The 17,994-nt window shown below is 37.7% G+C and overlaps 1 protein-coding gene across 1 annotated transcript in view; it reads left to right on the top strand.

Moving 5' to 3' along the window:
- iars1 (isoleucyl-tRNA synthetase 1) overlaps positions 1-17,994 on the top strand; it is a 56,932-nt gene that overhangs the window by 3,132 nt on the left and 35,806 nt on the right. Inside the window, exons 3-11 of the mRNA XM_005724675.1 lie at positions 1,229-1,385; positions 1,486-1,605; positions 1,855-1,937; positions 4,547-4,664; positions 4,802-4,949; positions 9,605-9,692; positions 11,281-11,341; positions 11,542-11,637; positions 13,166-13,288. Coding sequence (XP_005724732.1) covers positions 1,229-1,385; positions 1,486-1,605; positions 1,855-1,937; positions 4,547-4,664; positions 4,802-4,949; positions 9,605-9,692; positions 11,281-11,341; positions 11,542-11,637; positions 13,166-13,288 — 994 coding nt within the window. The remainder of the gene's footprint in view (positions 1-1,228; positions 1,386-1,485; positions 1,606-1,854; positions 1,938-4,546; positions 4,665-4,801; positions 4,950-9,604; positions 9,693-11,280; positions 11,342-11,541; positions 11,638-13,165; positions 13,289-17,994) is intronic.

Genomic DNA, 17,994 nt, shown 5'->3' with positions numbered 1-17,994 from the left:
ATGCAGCCCATGAATTTGGACATGTCCAGAGTATAATCGCAGCCTTTGCGGTTAGAAAATTGCACTTGATCATGTCGCGATATTATCGCAAATGCGATATATCGTTCAGCCCTACTGATTATCAGCTGGGCCTTTTCTGTTAGAAATTTGCATATTCTTCTTGTATCTGTATGTTTGGGGTTTTTTTTGTTTGTTTGTTTGTTTTTGGAGTCAGCTCCAGCCCCTCGTTGACCTTGACTGGATAAGTGGTTAAGAAAATAACCTGTTGTTTACCTCAGGTTAAAACTTGTCTCTCAAAAAAAGTGTAATGAAAGTAAAAGTGAAAGTAAAGTGTTACACTTTCCATTATTCTTTCATAGCTTAGGATCATATCTGTGTTATTTTCATATTCATTCTTTAAATTTGACTTGCAGATCAAATCAGGAAGCTTTTCTCAATCTACACTCTTAACTAAAGTTAAAACATTTATTTTCATCAGCAACTGTGAGAAGGTTATTTATGCTTTAATTACATGGAGACTGGATTACTGTAATTCATTATATATTGAATTGAGCAAAAACACTAATATCACAGTTGTTATTACTGGTGTGTCAAAGTGCAGCTCCTAGACTCCTGACTGGTACCTGGAAGGATGATCATATTTTGCCTGTTTTTAAATCGTTACACTGGCTTTTCGTGAAAATATTATTACTCATATATAAGTGCTTGTAAGAAAATGATCCAGGTTATGACCCATGTCGTTCACTTAGATATCTCACTCAGATATCCTGTGTCCCACATTGCTCACTCCAGCGATAAGCAGATTTTAGTAATTACAAATTCCTTATTGTCTCATATTCCTGACCGGAGATTGTCTCATACAGCCCAAGTCTAAAACTCTGGAATTGGGTCATCTACCTACTAATAGTATTTAAATACCAGCTGAAATCATACCTCTTTTTAATAGCTTTCTCAGATTCTGACTTACAGTGTCATTCTCCCTAATGTGTCTCTCTTATTATTTTATGATTTATTATTCTCTAAATATTAAAACTTTGTGCCTTTTCATTTGATTATTTTTATTGGTCTTAAATGATTTGTTTTTCTTTTAAGTATTGATAGATTTATTTGCTGTGTGCTGTATAAATAAATGTATAGCATGTTGCGAGTTTGTTTTACCAGTTAACAAAAATGCTGTTCCACATAGCAGTATTCAAAATTTGCATTTGCTACCTATCTCTCAAACCAGGTACACCTTCTACGATGGACCTCCCTTTGCCACTGGTCTACCCCACTATGGTCACATCTTAGCTGGTACCATCAAGGACATTGTTACTCGCTTCTACCACCAGAGTGGCTTCTATGTGGACCGGCGCTTTGGATGGGACTGTCATGGCCTACCTGTGGTAAGAATTTGCCATAGCTGTCTTTTTAATGTTTCAATTCAATGTTACAATGTGGTCCGTTAATATTTAGCATTTGTCAAATTCTGTGTGTTTTATGTAGGAGTATGAGATTGATAAGACTTTGGGGATCAAAGGACCAGAAGATGTGGCCAAAATGGGCATTGCTGAGTACAACAAGCAATGCCGAAGCATTGTAATGAGATACTCCAACGAGTGGGAGGTGAGTCCAGTGTATCTGACTAAGAGCAAAACACAGTTTACACTAAATAGTTGGGCTAGGTTCATGTTGAATGTTGTGGTGAATTTCTTGGCATTTGTAAGCCTGCATAACGAGTGACCTTCTAAAGTAGTTGTAAATATGTGTTACATCTAAATTCATATCATAAAAATCTATAACAAATCGCCCTGCATATATTTACCATGGTAATTTGTTCTTTTCATTTTTACGTGCGTTTGTAATTGTATCTAGGCTTCAGTAAAGCGAATGGGACGATGGATTGACTTCCAAAATGACTACAAGACCCTTTACCCATGGTTCATGGAGACTGTCTGGTATGTATGTAAAAAGGGGGAAAAATGCACGTTTTTATAAAGACTTGTTTTGACTGCAGCAATTGCAAAAACATGGTGTGGGGCTATGGAAGGGTGCTTTTGGATTGGCAATGTGCAAATTTCTGAACACAAATGCAGCCAGTTTATTTCAACAATGAGCAGCAGAATCTACCAAGAGCAGTGCAAATCAATGAAATGCACCTGAAAGAGAATCTGTATAGTTATGGGGACTATGTAGGGTCTCTGAGGTTTTGGGTAGCTGTTATCTGGCTAAATCTGACAGCTCAGGCAGAACACAGGATTTATCCTGAGAGGGGGTGCTTTGTCATTAAATAAGACCAACACGCATGATGTGTGTCAGACACACAAACCATTACTTCATGTTAGGTCCTGACTATTCGGGCATTAAGTTGCAAATATATGCTGTACTCTTGAGTTTTTGGTTTCTTTTTCTCTGCATGCTTTGTGACAGTGCAGTTGTTTGTTTTAGCCAACCGAAGTAATCAGACTGATCTGGTTGCACCAGCTTCTGCAAAATCCCAAAATACATTCAGTGAGACTTGACCATTATGTTGTAGAATTTAAACAATTGCTTGTTGTGTTCTGTGTCAGTGTGATCCCACACCAATTCAGTAATGTTGTCTGATATGGTAAATGGATACTTATTATAGTGCTTTTCTACTCCAGTTGAACACTCAAAATATTTTGTTTTTCCATTCTATGTTCTGATTTTTTTTTCTATCCATCTATGCTTTTACTACGTGGGCAGTATGTTTGGGATCATTGTAATGAATGAAAATGAAGCTGTTGCCAATCACATGCTTTACTGGTGGTATTGCATGGTGGTGTGACAGTACTTTGCAGCCTTCATAGTTCAATCAATTTCGACAAGCTCTTCAATGCCACTGGCTGAAATGCAACCCCAAACCATGGCAGAACCTCCACGTGTCTTACAAATCACTGTAGACACTCACTGTTGTACCTGTCTCCTGACCTCCTCCATACATATTGATGAGGAGAAATCTCCAGTTTGGATTCTTCACTCAGTCAGACCTGCTGTCACTGATTTTCAGTCCAGTTCTTGTGCAATTTGGCATACCCCAGGCTTTTCTCTATGTTTCCCTTCCTTAAGAGTAGATTCTTGACAGCTATCCTTCCACTGAGAGCATTTCTGATGAAGCTTCAGTGAAAAGCAGATAGAGGGACAGATGCATCTCTCGGGTTTTCCATAAAATTTTAAGGACACACTTTACAGCATGCTGAGATACACGATTTTTCATCTAAAATTTGCTCTTTCTCAAAGAATCTGAAATAATTGGTTCTCCTCTAAGTTTGACATAACAACATTGACAATAACAGACAACTTGCAGGTGTAAGAAACTACGACTAAAAGGCTTTTTGTCAATTTTTAACCAACAAATTATTGAGTTGACCTTGAATACCTTGGTGGATGCAATACATAATTTAACAAGTAACTTTACCCCACTCTACAACCCTGCAAAGTTTTATCAGAATTCATTCAAAACCTTTTAAGCTTTTGTGTTTAAAGACAAAAGTGCATGCAAACACTACGAGGTGTGGCTCAAGAGATTTGCACGCTATTGAAAATGAAAGTTATTTATGGATATAGAGCCCTCTGCATGTACACTCAAAATCTTAACAAGTATATTTGTCTTATTTCTAGTCAAAATATCTCATTACACTTAAAATAAGACAAAATCAGCTACAAAGCAACATTCCAGTAAGCTATATGAACTTGTTTCAAGACAGTGAATCTTGTAATTAGAGAAAAACTAAATAATTTTCACTTGTTTCATTGGCAGATTTCTTTTCACTTATTTCAAGTCAAAATATCTTGTATTAAGTGAAAAAAGCAACATGTTTAGCTTGTGTTAGTCAGTTGTTTTCTTCCTTCAGATGCTCAATGTCAAGACTTCCTCTGTAACATTTAAATAGCCATGTTGAGGGCAGGAAATATGCTCTGTTCTACACATTTAGGTTTGTGAACAGTCAAAACAACATTGTGTTCACATAACATTGTGCACAGCTTTCGTAGTTTATTGCATATTAAGATAAATGTAGAAGAGTGCAAGTCCCAGCTTAATGTCTTTGTATGCAGTGCTTGTGCACTGTTATATATTGTAATACTTGCATCAGAATTCACTCTCTGGTGATAATAGATGATGCATTTGATGCAAAATATATCTATGGATTCCCTGTGAGAAGTGAGGATGAGCATCCCTTTGCACTCATATTGGTTATTAATTAAAGGCTTTAGCAGGAAAATAAGTTTTGAAATTCATCAGTAATACAGCCTGTGGGAGAATATAAAATGGTCTTTAACTTAACCTTCTCTCATTTCTTCTCACCACTGGCCCATGACCTGACTCTTTTCATAAATGCTCTGTCATATTTGATGAATGCTATGTGGGAAATCAGTCTGAACGATTTTTAACTGTTACCAGAGAGATAAAGCTAACAATTTTATGTATTCATGTGTGAAACTGTTGCAATTTAACTTACTAGACACAGAATCTTTGAAACTTGTTGCGTTTTGTGGAGTTGATGTTTTCTTTTTTGTTTTAAAATGTTTGTTTTCTTTCTCTCAGGTGGGTTTTTAAACAGCTGTATGACAAGGGTCTGGTGTACCGAGGTGTCAAAGTTATGCCTTTCTCCACTGCCTGCAACACCCCCTTGTCCAACTTTGAGGCCAATCAGAACTACAAGGTTGGCACAGAACATTACCTCTTTACATATTTGCTGGTGTAATGTAACATGGCTATTGTTGCCTCTATTGTAAGTGCAGGTACTGTACTTCTTAAAACAAAGTTGACCTTGTTTCTATGCTTAATGCTTGTCTCCAGGATGTTCAGGACCCCTCAGTGATTGTCAACTTCCCACTGGTTGAGAATGAGGATGTTGCTTTGATTGCCTGGACAACCACACCATGGACACTGCCGAGCAACCTGGCCCTGTGTGTGAACCCAGAATTACTTTATGTCAAGGTCAAAGGTGAGCAAAGAACATAGCACACGTCGTGTGCTGCAACCAGGTACGCTACAAGGGTTGCTGTTTCTTCAAGTCATTGCAGTTATGCACCTCGTTTCTTACAATCAGTGGTTTTACACTTTTTTAACTCAGCCAATTACTAAATGCTACAGTAAAGAGGAGCAGGTCATGGAGAGATATGAAGAAAATGAGAGAAAATATTATGACAAAAAGCAACACTGTAACTGTAAAAATGTAAACGAGGAATGCAGCAGAAAATAGTTAATCTTGTAAATTGGTAGATCAGTATATTTATTTTACCACTTAATGCATACTTGGTATTATCATTTATTGATAACATGACATATGTGCTCTTAATGATTGATACAGTTGAGTATAAGTGAAAGTGCATTCAAAAATGATTCTGTTTTATGTGAGGAGTGAGCGATTTCTCCCTGTGATGAATGCCAATAGATGTTAGTTGCTTTATCAGCAATTTAGCCTAAAACAGACTCGGCTAAGGAGAATTAAGAGTCTAAAGAACAAATGTTTTCGTTTTTTGTATCGTCTACTGTAGTGTTTCCCAACCTTTGGGAGCCACGGCACATATTTCACAGTAGAGAAATCACATGGCAAACAAAAATGTCACCAAAAGCATATTGATGATTTTTCTCCATGCACCAGGCATAGCGGTTTGTCCCCAGTATACCTTTTTTGCTTTCTTCTGACCACTACTCTTGCTAGGGCCTTCATCTGGGTTGAAATTTTCTCCAGGACACAGGTCAGATTGACTACTTTTTCTTTTCAAATATTTATTTATTGCTATTATGCTCAGTGTTATCTCACTTGCAGCATGTCCTCTTCTGTTTACTGGCAGTTGGCAACCTATTTAATTGGAACAACAGGTTGTACTGCCCTCTAGCGGAAGAGAATGTAATTGTTTTGCCCATTCCTCACGCAGGTCGCTTAGAGTACCAGTCAGGTGAAACCACATAATCTTCCACGGTACACCTGATCATTTCTTGCGGGACAGTGGTTGGGAAACACTGATCTACTGAATGCATATAAATTCCAGTGGCACTGTGACACATTTAGTTTATGGAACTGTTAACTGCACAGTCTCATTTTGTGACATTAGCAGTATACGGCATAGCAATTTCAGCATATGTAACCTTCAGCTGAAAATTTCTCTCACTCTTATCATATCGCCATGATAGAATCATGGAACATGGTGATTAAAGGCAGCTAAGGCCAGCTGTGTTTAGTGAAGTTGTTTCGTAATCTAGCCAGGTTAAATAAAGAAAACAAATAACAGCCACCTTTGTGCTGCTGAAAACTCTAGCTTCAGGCTCGACATACCGCTCTAACCCATTAATCTTCCTTTGCAGTGCACCACTCAGGACAACTAGTTTTGTTAAATGATAGTGCTTAAATGCTGATGCCTGAGGCAAAACTTTTCTGACTGAAAATCTTGTTTCCCTTGTGGCTTTAGTGTTTTGGACCACAGTATCAGCTGATAGATGTTTGTTTTCTTTTAATTCAGAAAGAACAAACAAGAACAAATTAGCTGAAGAGGAGTGCTGCCTTTGCAAATTGCACCCGTAGGAAATAATGGATCCGTAATGTGTTGGTGTGACTGGAACTTTGTTTTTATCTTCAAACAAAACACACAGGCAGTAACTTGCATGAACATCAGTTATGATCATGCAGGATTTATCCTTAAGTGAAAATACAATCACCCACCTAAATTGCTCCTTTCAGGTTTAAACAACAGAATCTTACATAAGAGTGTTTGTGCTAATGGCCAACATGCATTAAAGTAAAGGCATTAAAGTATTTTTAAGCAATAACTTTTAAACAGAAAACTTTCTCTATAGTCTGCAAAAAAAGAGAGTACAGCTAGACTACAATTTAATATATTACAGATGTTTTGTTTACTATAGTTAAAAGACACATTTTTAACAACCTTAATCCAGTTTTTATTCTGCTGAACAACAATACTGTACACAAACCCATTTTCCAGTTTCTTAATGAAAACTAATGCAGAAGTCTAATTCAACATTCTTACAATAAATCCTGCTTTCTTGAAGGTCACAGGGGTTGATGGAAGTTTCAGAAAAAGTGTTTGTTTTTGTTTGTCATGATTTAGTTTGCGGTGCTGTTATTTTGTTCAGTCCATTCATTTTAATTAATTGCATGGCTGTTGTATAAAGAGCTACACCAATGAAAGCTAGTTGATGAAACAAAGTAGGCATTTTTTCCCAATTTTTTTAAATGCAAAAATACAAAACTTTTGCAATAATTAGAGGGTTAATTAATTATTAACACTTGTTTTTCCTATTTTAATGTATCAAGATGTGTTTTTTGGCTTTAGCTGGTAGGGGTGCGTGTGTGCGAGAGACATTGTGTAGCTCAAACCTGAAAATGTGGCTGAATCTCAAATCAGGCCACTCAAAAAAAGCCTTGTCCTTGTTCAAATATAAAAAAACGATACTCAAGAGAGGTGGCTACTGTTTTTCTGTTACCCTCCTGCTGTAGGTTTTGGTTCCCTATGAGAGAAACTGGTGGGTTTTTAAAAGGATGACCTAGATTCCTTTTACTTTGGCGTAGTGCAGATGATACTGTAGGGGGCAGTGTTGAAGCACAGTCTGTTATCATTACTGCACCGCCTGTGCTGCATGGGAGACCGCCTTGGAATACCAATGAATGTGGTCTTTTTTTTTTTATCAGCTCAGTCTCTTTTTATCTCTCCTTGTTCACTCACTCGATCTTCATCCCAGTTCTTCCTACTCTTTTCTTATCGCTTTCTTTGCTTTCAAATCCACCTGTTTTCGTCCTTCCTTGTGCTTATTCCCTCTCAGTCCGTCTCTTTTAACGTCTGCCTGTTTCCCTCGCTGCTTTTGTCGCTGTTTGAGTTGGGGGCTGTCAGCAGGTCTGAGCTGTGCAGTCATTTGTCACACGACTGAGGGGAAGAAACATCTTTTATTGATGCTGCCCTCTTGTCGCTCTTTTTTGTGTCTCAGTGTCTCAGGCCATTTGGTTTTTGCCCTCTTCACAAGTGTCATCTTTGCTGTTACTGGGGACTCGTCTTTTTATGTTTCCTACAATCTGTTTTTGGCTGTATGTAGAAGAAGGTTCAGTTCTCCCCCCTCAGTGACGGCTGTATGACAGCTATCATTATTATTATGATGATGATAATGGACCCTATCAGAAACAAGATGTTACATCACTGTTACTATTATTATTCACAAATCGACCTTCAGACATGAATACAGCACAGCTATGAGACGAATGGATCTGAGCCATGTTGGATGAGTTGCTATTTATCATCACCTGAAATTCAGGTCAATAAGGATAAATCCTGCTGCTGTGGCTATTTACATGACAGACTTTGAAAAATCACCAGGATACCCCCCACGCATCACATCATAGAAATCTGCCTTGTCATTCCCCTTTTATTATACATACTGCGAGATTTCAAAACTATATGGAAAAAGGGGAAAATGCAACAGGGACCTGGTTTCATTTTTAGCTATTTATACTATGAGATTGAGCAACTGGAAGACCAGGTTCACTGTCGTATCTTTTTACTATTCATTTATTTTTTTCCCCAGTTCTATTTATCTAATTTATGGGTCTGCTCTGGACTTGCTAAATGTTCAAAGATGGTGTGATGAAGAGCTGAAAACAGCCACGTTTTCATCACAAAAAAAGGAGGGAATGAGTAATGATGGAAAAAAATAAATAACTAGCTGTTGCACACAGTCAAGCGTAAGTTCTTATATCTGTTTATACATACGTACTTATGTACATTTATTATGAATTTTAGCCAAAATTAAAGATTAAGAGGTTTAAGATTAAGCGATCACAGTGTGGAACAGTCAAAAGGCCCCGAGCTGGTGACTGGTGAGGCAGATCGCTGTAATAAGGTCTCAACAGGTCCGTTAAACATACAGGAGCCTGGCCGTGTAGGGCTTTATATGTAATTAAAAAACATTTTTTAAGTGCATTTCTGCATTTCCTTTTTTCCTTTTGGATGCTAATGAAAAAAAGCAAGAACAGAGGTGATGTGTGGCCATCGGCTAATTTGTTAGCAACCTAGCTGCTGTGTTCTGGACTATTGAGAGGACTGAGCAATGAAAGTAAAAAGTCTGTTGCCATAATCTAGTGTGAAAAAATGTAATTGTCTATTATGTGTGTATTAGTTCCAAGTTATAGGAGTACATCCCCAATGCTCTAAATGACTGTTAAGTAAAAAATAAAGATGTTTATGTTAATAGTGTTATTACACGTGAAGAAAATGCACTAGTTACATCCTCAGAAATCTTTGTTGCTGACCAGCAGTGCACGCCTAAAGATATGAAGTTTGCTGTTATAGGTTCTTTGCTTAATGAATGACCATTTGTGATCCATTTCAGATGTAGATAAACTAAAAATTTGTCAGTCAGCTGCCTGAATAACTGTTGAGTCATTGCAAATCTACATCGTTCTATCGCCTGACATTGAAAGTGTTTGTGGTTAAAGTGCGCCTACATTTAACAGTAGCAAATTTATTGGTAAAAGGAGTCTTTGGTTAATGATTTATCTGGATTGATGCTCTCTACAGGTGTGATGGGGAAAATAGCAAGAAAATTTCAAAAAAACTAAAAACCAACATGATTTTCTATTTTGTCTCTTAGATAATACCACACACAAGACCTACATCATGATGGAGGCCAGACTGGGGGCTCTGTTTAAGTCAGAGAGCGAGTACACTATCCTTGACAAGTGAGTACAAAGGCTATATAAGTGAAGAAAAAGATAAAAAGTTCAAAGGATTACATTTTTAAAAATGTGTACACTTCAGTCTGTTGGCACCAAAGTGCAGCGGTCTGTTGCTGAGCTACTGGGGAAGTAATTTCCCTTAGGTGAATATACTGTACAATACAGTCCTACTTTATTAACAAGAAGTCAGCTGCAACCAGAGCTGTGAATAAAGGGTACACAAAATACGAGCCAGCAGCTGCTGTTTCTTTTTGTTAGTAGCATTTCTAGATTTGTGTCCTGATTGCTGGCGTCATGACTTACGTTAGTTGCCTTAATTTGCTTTCCAAAATTAAAGCTGTTTCAGCTGACAAATGTTTCTGAAAAGCAATAAAGAGAAACAAACCGCGTTGTGTTATGTAGTTACTGAAGCATTTCTAGATTTTTATTTTTTGTTTTTAGTCTCAATTTAATTGGAAAAAGTTGAAGTGAAAGTCTAGATAGCAATACATGATTGTTTTGGAAATATAGTTGTTATTATATAATTATAGTTATTTATGTAATGTTAACATTTTGTACTTGAAACCCAGCTGCTGCCTTTTTCAACGAGTAAGAAACTTGTATTTAATGTTTCTTGTCAAAGGTTTTTTGTTGAGTTATGACTTTAAAATTTGTAACAGCCAGATTAGGAGAGGTTGTATTTTACCAGCTAAGTGTTGTTCTTTGCAGCAGAAAGGGGAACAATTCCAATTTCTCAGCTCACTGGATGAGTCTGGAGCACAGGGAAAGCACATAGCAGAAAAAAATAAAGCGTAGTGAGATGACGAAAACAAGTGAGTGAATAAAGACTACAGAATTTACTGAAACCTGATGGAGCAAATTTCTAGGCATGATTTATCCCCTCTCATCCTGTATATCAGATAACTGAACCGGTGATGTAAACAAGACAAAAAAAATGTCCTTCCTCTTCTTCTTCCACAAGGACAAAACCCTTAAACACAGACGCCTTTATTTGAACTATGATTACAGAAACGGTGCATCGGGACTGTCTCAGCTGCCAATATGAACGCAGCCCTTAAATGGAGATCTCACAAAGATCCTGAGGCAATTTCTGTCCTTACCAAGTGAAATCACCTCCCTTTTTAAAAAGAAAAACATTTAACGTCTATCCTTTACTGTGAGATAAGTTATAAAAATTGTATCGTAAAGATGATTTGTCTGAATTTTTTGGTGTGAGTCTGAGAGGTGAAATTCAAGGCTAAGAACGTCCTCAAATTACTCTCTGCTGCTTCTAAGGCTTAAACACCATTACATAAAGCTACTGCTCACAGTTCTAGCTCAAGGTGACTGAGATAAGTCCATCAACATGTTGTTCAGCTCCTTTCTTCTCATTTATTTTGTGCGAGCTCAACAGTTGGAGGGACACTGTTTAGAAAGATTTCGGTGCGGAAAAACAAACTGGTGTCTGGATTTAAAAAGTGGAATCAATATGAGGAAACGTCTTTTGTCCTGTGAAGCTGTGATGGTACAGCGTTTCTGCTGGTTTGTGTCTGCAGTAATTATGAATTAAAGTTATTGTAGGAAGGTTTCAAGTGTTTTATTTGCTTTTTAGATTTCCTGGTAAGACACTGAAAGGGAAAAAATACAAGCCTCTTTTCCAGTACTTTGCAAAGGTTAGTACATTTTTTCTTCCTGGTTGTTTCACAGTTATGTCTAATGTTTTTCAGAAACTAAACAGTATGCCTGTCTTTAATTAACACAGCACAGTGACACCTCTATTTACATCTAAATGCATCCATGAGTTTGTATTGTTGCTGTACTACTCACCCTGTCCTCACCCTTCATCTAATATCTTGTCATTTTTTTAATTCAGTGTTCAGAGAAAGGAGCTTTCCAGGTTTTGACGGATAACTATGTCAAAGAGGAAGAGGGCACCGGAGTGGTCCACCAGGCACCTTATTTTGGAGCTGTAAGTAGGATCTTTTCTAAAATCATGCAACTGTGACAACATGCAATGCTCATTACATAAGGGGGAGCTGCAAAAAGTAAAATTAAATGTTAAAGAAGTGTTGCTCTTGGTTTGTAGTAATCATAAAAAGCAGAAAAATTAAAGGTTCAACTGATGAGTTACTTCATAGATTCTTGGGATGCTATTTTAAACAATTATCTTATGAGCGTCAACATCTTATGTGGATTTATTGGGTGTTTTTATTTGATGTAGGATGCTGTGTTTCTTGCCTGATAATTTAAATTCTTTTAATTAAATGTATGCATTTAAGATGAGATGAAATGAGCACACACATTTTCAAATTCATTTCAAGTTGAGGTATATTGTTGTCGAGGAGTGTTTGTTTTGAGTGCTATGGTATCAGTGTATTGAGTCCAATGCAGCAGTGCTATCAGATGTATTGGGTCATTGCTAATAGGTTAGATGGCCTTGCCAAGGGTAGACAAGTGCCCCAGTGGCTATAGCCAGCTTGGAATACCAACCAACTGTCTTAGCTTTCTGTACAGCAATCTCTGAACTGTTAACAACACCCTTGTAGTTAGCATCTCATTTAAATTTGCATTTAATTTTTTAATTTACTTAGTTGTCACAATAATTTTGATTTTCAAAAAAAATGAAAAAGATCTTCTTCAGTTAATAATACCATATCAAAAACAAGCACATTAGCTCTGAAGTTGTACAGTAAAAGGGAAAGAACTGTCAATTTACGTTCTTCAAATTGTATTGTATGACTAGATGTGAAATGACCATGTGACACATCTGTCTTGGGTTTTGACAGGCTGTTTGAATACAAATTACATCTGCAGCCGGACAGTGCTCAGATCTTTCATGCATAGCTGTCACATACCAGCAGTGCTTGTTTCAACACTGCAAAAAAGTATCCAGCTCAACAAGGAATTTAATATGGAGTCATAACATATCTTTACACTGTCGAAACTGGGTTCACTTTTGGTTGCACCTATATGCAGTAATGGAATTGTAAAATGAGCTTAAGATGAAATGATCAACATTAAGATTGTGTACTCTAATTTATTTCATTTACATTTTCATTACATGTGACTTTGTTATAAGTGGATATTTGTGACACACAGAGAGAGATTAGATGGATGGATGGAAGCATAGATAGATGGATACTTTAGATGATCCCACAAGGGAAATTATTTTGTTACAGCAGCAGGATAAATAACAAAAACAGTACAGTCTACAATAAATAAATAACAGAGTTAACTTAAAAGTGCCACAGGCACTGCATACGGGCCTTATACTAGGCAATGCAAACGTTTATATATACAGTGAAAAAAAACAAAAGTAAAACTGTAGTTGACATTGTGCAAGAGGGTAGTGCAAATTGTATTTGTAAAATAATAAATAATATGTATACTATAAATCTAAGAAAAACAGCCGTGAAAAGGTATAATACAGAAGACTGTATTGATAATAAAGATGCCAGACAAACCCATCTCTAAACTGTAATATGATCTCTCTGTAGGATGATTATAGGGTGTGCACTGAATACAACATCATCCAGAAGGACCAGGCTCCTATCTGCCCTGTGGACGCCTCGGGCTGCTTCACTTCAGAGGTCACTGACTTTGTGGGACAGTATGTCAAAGTGAGTGACACTTCATGCATTTACATGCAGATTAGGTTAGCAAACATTGCATGTATTCTACCCACAATAGGAGCCGCTGATATGATACACATGATAAATATTTAAACATTATTGATAGCTGGATTAATTCAGTGTTTCATTTTCTGCCTTATCAGTTCACACTCCTCAACTGTTCTCCATTTCCTCCATTTGTATCTTGGAAATGCATCTTTTCTTAATAGACTTTCTCTTTCTAAAAGATTTCATGATATGTGCCAAATTTCTGTTGTTAGTCCTCTTTAGAAATATGCTTTAGATATATTCTCTTTAGCTATACTTGCAATAAAATGTTTTACCTTTAACTAATTCTTAACTCAAACTGTCTAAATGTGAAGTTGAGGGAATCTGTGTCAGAGCAGTCTTCTGGAAAAACTTGCTGCCAAAGCACATTGTCATTTACCAGCGCACTGGGTAGCCTCTTCAAGTCTGTCACACCCAACTAGAGTCCTAAGAGAATAATGAGTTAAAAAGAGCATTCATATATGATCTCATCACTATTTCACATCCTGGTGCAAAGGCCAGGGAGTGACCTGCCTGGCCACTAACAATACAGCGTTAGCTAATAAAGAGTGTGCAGCCACAGTTCTCCGAAAGTCAGTCATAATCCACTTTTGAAATGTGTTAAAGTGTAGCGTGAGTTTCAAGGGTGTCTGAGACATTCTTTATTACTGCATAAAAACTCAGAGACAGTCTAGGGGACTGTCAGTCGCAATATTTGCTACACAAGAAGCCAAAAGAGCAGCCACTCTTCTGTAAATTGAAAAACAAAGCCGGTATCTTACACAACATGAGAGCTGCATCTTACAGCCAGAAAAGTCTGCAAGTTAGCAGTGCCAGCAGAGCGAGAGTTCAAAGTCCGTCACCTTCCCGGTGCCGTGGAGCTTCTTATGACAGTCGGGGACGCTCGGGTTATCATGGAACTGCCATCGAGGTGGGCACAGAGATACATCAGCACCATGCCAATGAGAAAGAGGAAATGCAGGAACTCAATGTCAAGTTCGCAGGATACATTCAGAAAGTTCAGGCACTCGAACAGAGAAATGCGTCTCTTCAAGCTGAGCTAACTGCCCTGCAGAGCCGCTATAAGGGAGGCCCCACGGGCATCGGAGAAGAATACGAGCTCAAATTTAAAGAGGTGCGAGAGCTAATTGAGGTCCTGACTAATGAGAAGGGAGCAGCTGATATTGAACGTGGCTACATCGAAGAAGAAGTAGAAGTTTGGAGACTTAAGCTGGAGGAGGAGCTGGCACTTAAAGAAGAAGCAGAAATGATTCTGAAGGAGTTTCGTCAAGATGTTGACAATGCCACGCTGCAGAAGGCTGAGCTGGAGAAGCGCATAGAACAACTGGTGGCCGAAATAGAGTTTCTCAAGAAGCTGCATGATGAAGAAGTGGCTGACCTCATGAAGCAGATTGAGGACTCAAAAATTAGTGCTGAGATGGATGGTGATCGCCCTGATCTGGCTGCTTATTTGCGTAACATGCGTGCAGAGATAGAAGCTGTTGCTGCTCGCAATGTCCAAGAAGCAGAGAAGTGGTACAAGACCAAGTTTGACAATCTCAAGGACCATGCTGGCAAACATGAAGAACAGATGAAAACCATGAAAGAGGAGATCACCACCTTCCACAACCAGGTGACAGATCTTCAGAATCAGATTGATGGTCTGAGGGCTCGCAATGCCGCCCTGGAGCAGCAGCTGGAGGACATGGAGATCTCCCACATGGATAAGGTGGGGAACCTAGACAGCGTCATCGCTCAGTTGGAGTCTCAGCTCTGTGATACCAAACTGGAGATGACCAAGTATCTCCAAGACTACCAGGAACTGCTGCACATTAAGCTCAAGCTGGATGCAGAGATTGCAACCTACAGGAAGCTGCTGGAAGGAGAAGAGGAGAGGCTGGGAATTCCCAAAGATGTCTAATTACATGGGAGAGGATCAGCGGCGAGTTTAAAGAATGGTCACAAAGAGGATCCGCAGAGTATCATGGAGTTTCAAGATCAGTTCACTCTATTTCTTACCCTTATTCTTTCTGCAGGCTTTTTAAAAATGTGTTTTTCTGAGCACAGATGCCAACACTTCTCCTGACACTTTGCCTAGACATGACTCCACTAATCAGGTGTTATAAATTTTGGGTACATATTTTTTGACATGAACTCTGCCTGCATCATATAAGGAAGAGTTTTGATCTATTCTTGTAATCTTATATGTATGCTTATGTAGTTTTGGATTTCCCCTAACAGTTTATTGAGATATAAGACCCAGCCCTTTCCTACTCCTTATTTGTCTGTGATCATATATTGTGATATATTATGTATTCTCAAAATGATCTTCATTCCTATTCATTGCCTTCCTATAACTCTTGAATGTTTGGGGTTTTTTTTTTGGAGTCCTCATTTCTCCTCGTTGCTTTCCTTTGCTCATGCTTATGCAGTACCCCTGCTAAATTTATCTTCTGTCTTTTCCCAGAAAAGACAGTTGTACCTTCTCTGTTGTACCTTCTCTGTTATCACTTCCCTTTGCTACAGTTTGTCACTTTTTGCCATCATTGTCTCTCTTTATGAAAGTTTTGGACCCGTCTGTCTTCTAAATGAAACACTCAACTCAAGCAAAGCAATATATAATCGTAGTATATTGACTGATCTTTACAGCAACTCCAGTTAATTCTGAATGTTTTGACAAAACTGTTGACCATTCACACTGATGTTGACCAATTTAATAAAGATTTAAGTGTGTGCATACAAAATATTAGTAATGAATGTTCTTTAACATGTTGTCATTTCCTAATTTGTCTTTTCCTACAAATAATAAATTGAGTAGACAAACAAATGCCCATTTAATACATAGCAAACCTAATCCCTCATGCAATTTTTCCCTGATAAAATAGCATTCGTAAAAAAAGGATAAATTGTTTTTCATAGCAATTCAAAAATATAAACACTACAAAGAGTGTTTCTGATTATTTGCCACATTCAAGTTCTTATCAAAGTCCTAATAGGAAGACTGAGTCTTTTTTTTTAATGCATAATTTGCTTTTCGTCTTTTAGTGGATTGGTTTCACATGATTTTTGTTATTCAGAGCATAAAATTTGGTCTGTTTGTTTGGAGGTGTCAGGGCAGGGTCGGGTTAGGACCGTTATTTTGCACTTAAGAAAACCCAGATTTTTACTATGATTTACTACAAATTCAAACGATGCAGAAATAGATTTGGCTCATGTGGTGTTTCTTTAGGAATAATGTTCTCACAGTCCTCCTTCATCATTTATAGCAACCTCTCTATAAAGGTGATAAAATGCAGCATCTGACCAAGTCAAGCCCACTGAATTTGGATTTTTTTTGCTATTTTCTATTCTTTATTATCCTGTAAATAAACTGTAAATACTGTGGGTGTCACAACGGGACTAACTTTTATGCAAATCTAAACTTTCACCCTATATTATTTTTCATCTGTGCAAACTGGGTTTGGTTGTGTAGCTGGGGTAAGTAAGATGCACAAACAGAAAATAAATGAGCGTTTTGGAACCTTAAATCAGATGCAGATTAATTACAAAGAAATCACATGCATGTGAGTAATTTTATAACATACTGCTTAAGTCTTATTTATGTTGAATTGGCCAGGTGGTGAAATTATTTCATTCTCTCAGTGCCAATTTTCCTGTGCCCATCACAGGTGTATCGTCATGCTTTAATGAGCATGGGTCAGGACACAACAAAATTTATCCCTGGGTGAAAGAGGGGTGGGAGGCTGGCATGGGAACTCTCTGCAAAGAGGTCACGGCCACCTGCCAAGCACTTGCTGAAAAGTTGTATCTATGAGCATCCTGTGAATTGCACTTGGCTAGAGGGACATAAAATATGGGATGATAAGACCCCATATTAGACTGTTTGCCATAAACACTGAGCTCCATTTTTCATAGTTGTATGGGTAGACTGGCCTTGGTTGCAAATTACCTTGGATTTTCTGCAAGAAAAGTCATACTCATATTGAAGTTTCCAGAGAATTTCCCTGATCAAGGTCTATTCACCAAGTATTAAAGGTATGGTAGCCCTGAAGTGTACTGAAAATCTTCTAAGAAATAAAATGTAAAAACTGAACGTTGCTCAGTAAACATCCCATAATAACATGCTATTAGGATATGTGAAATATGTTAGGTAGAGACAGTTATTATTGATATAATACTATGGAGCATAATATAATGTAGCGCTGCAGATATCAGTTATTTCAGTAATAGAGTATTCAATTGATTATTTCTTCAATTTGTCGAGTAATTGGAGAAAAACGTATTTTTGTCTTATTAATGAGAAATAGCAGTTGTTCAAAATGAACTATTCACAGGTTTCCATTTTAAAAATACACCAGTGCCTGCCTGAATAAAGGCTCCGCCTCTTTGCTCTTCATCCTTTTTGTGTAGATGGACTCTGGCTCCACATTAAGCTGCTCACATGGTGACAACTGAGTGCTATGGAGGTGTGGATTAAACAGATCTTTCGAAGCAAAGAAATTTGCACCGATGACTTTCTATAATGAAATTATTCAAGTTACTCGATGAATTACTGCAGCCTTAATTGATAGAACTAAACTTTAAATTATTTCACTATTGTCCACTGTATGGTGACCTTGACAGTATAAAAAATGGACGCAACTGTCACCTGTCGGTTTGTGAAGTCC

The sequence above is a fragment of the Pundamilia nyererei genome, unplaced genomic scaffold, assembly GCF_000239375.1.
Source record: "Pundamilia nyererei isolate P.nyererei 1_Seehausen unplaced genomic scaffold, PunNye1.0 scaffold00012, whole genome shotgun sequence".
NCBI lineage: Eukaryota > Metazoa > Chordata > Actinopteri > Cichliformes > Cichlidae > Pundamilia > Pundamilia nyererei.
This window is presented reverse-complemented; position numbering and strand designations above follow the sequence as displayed.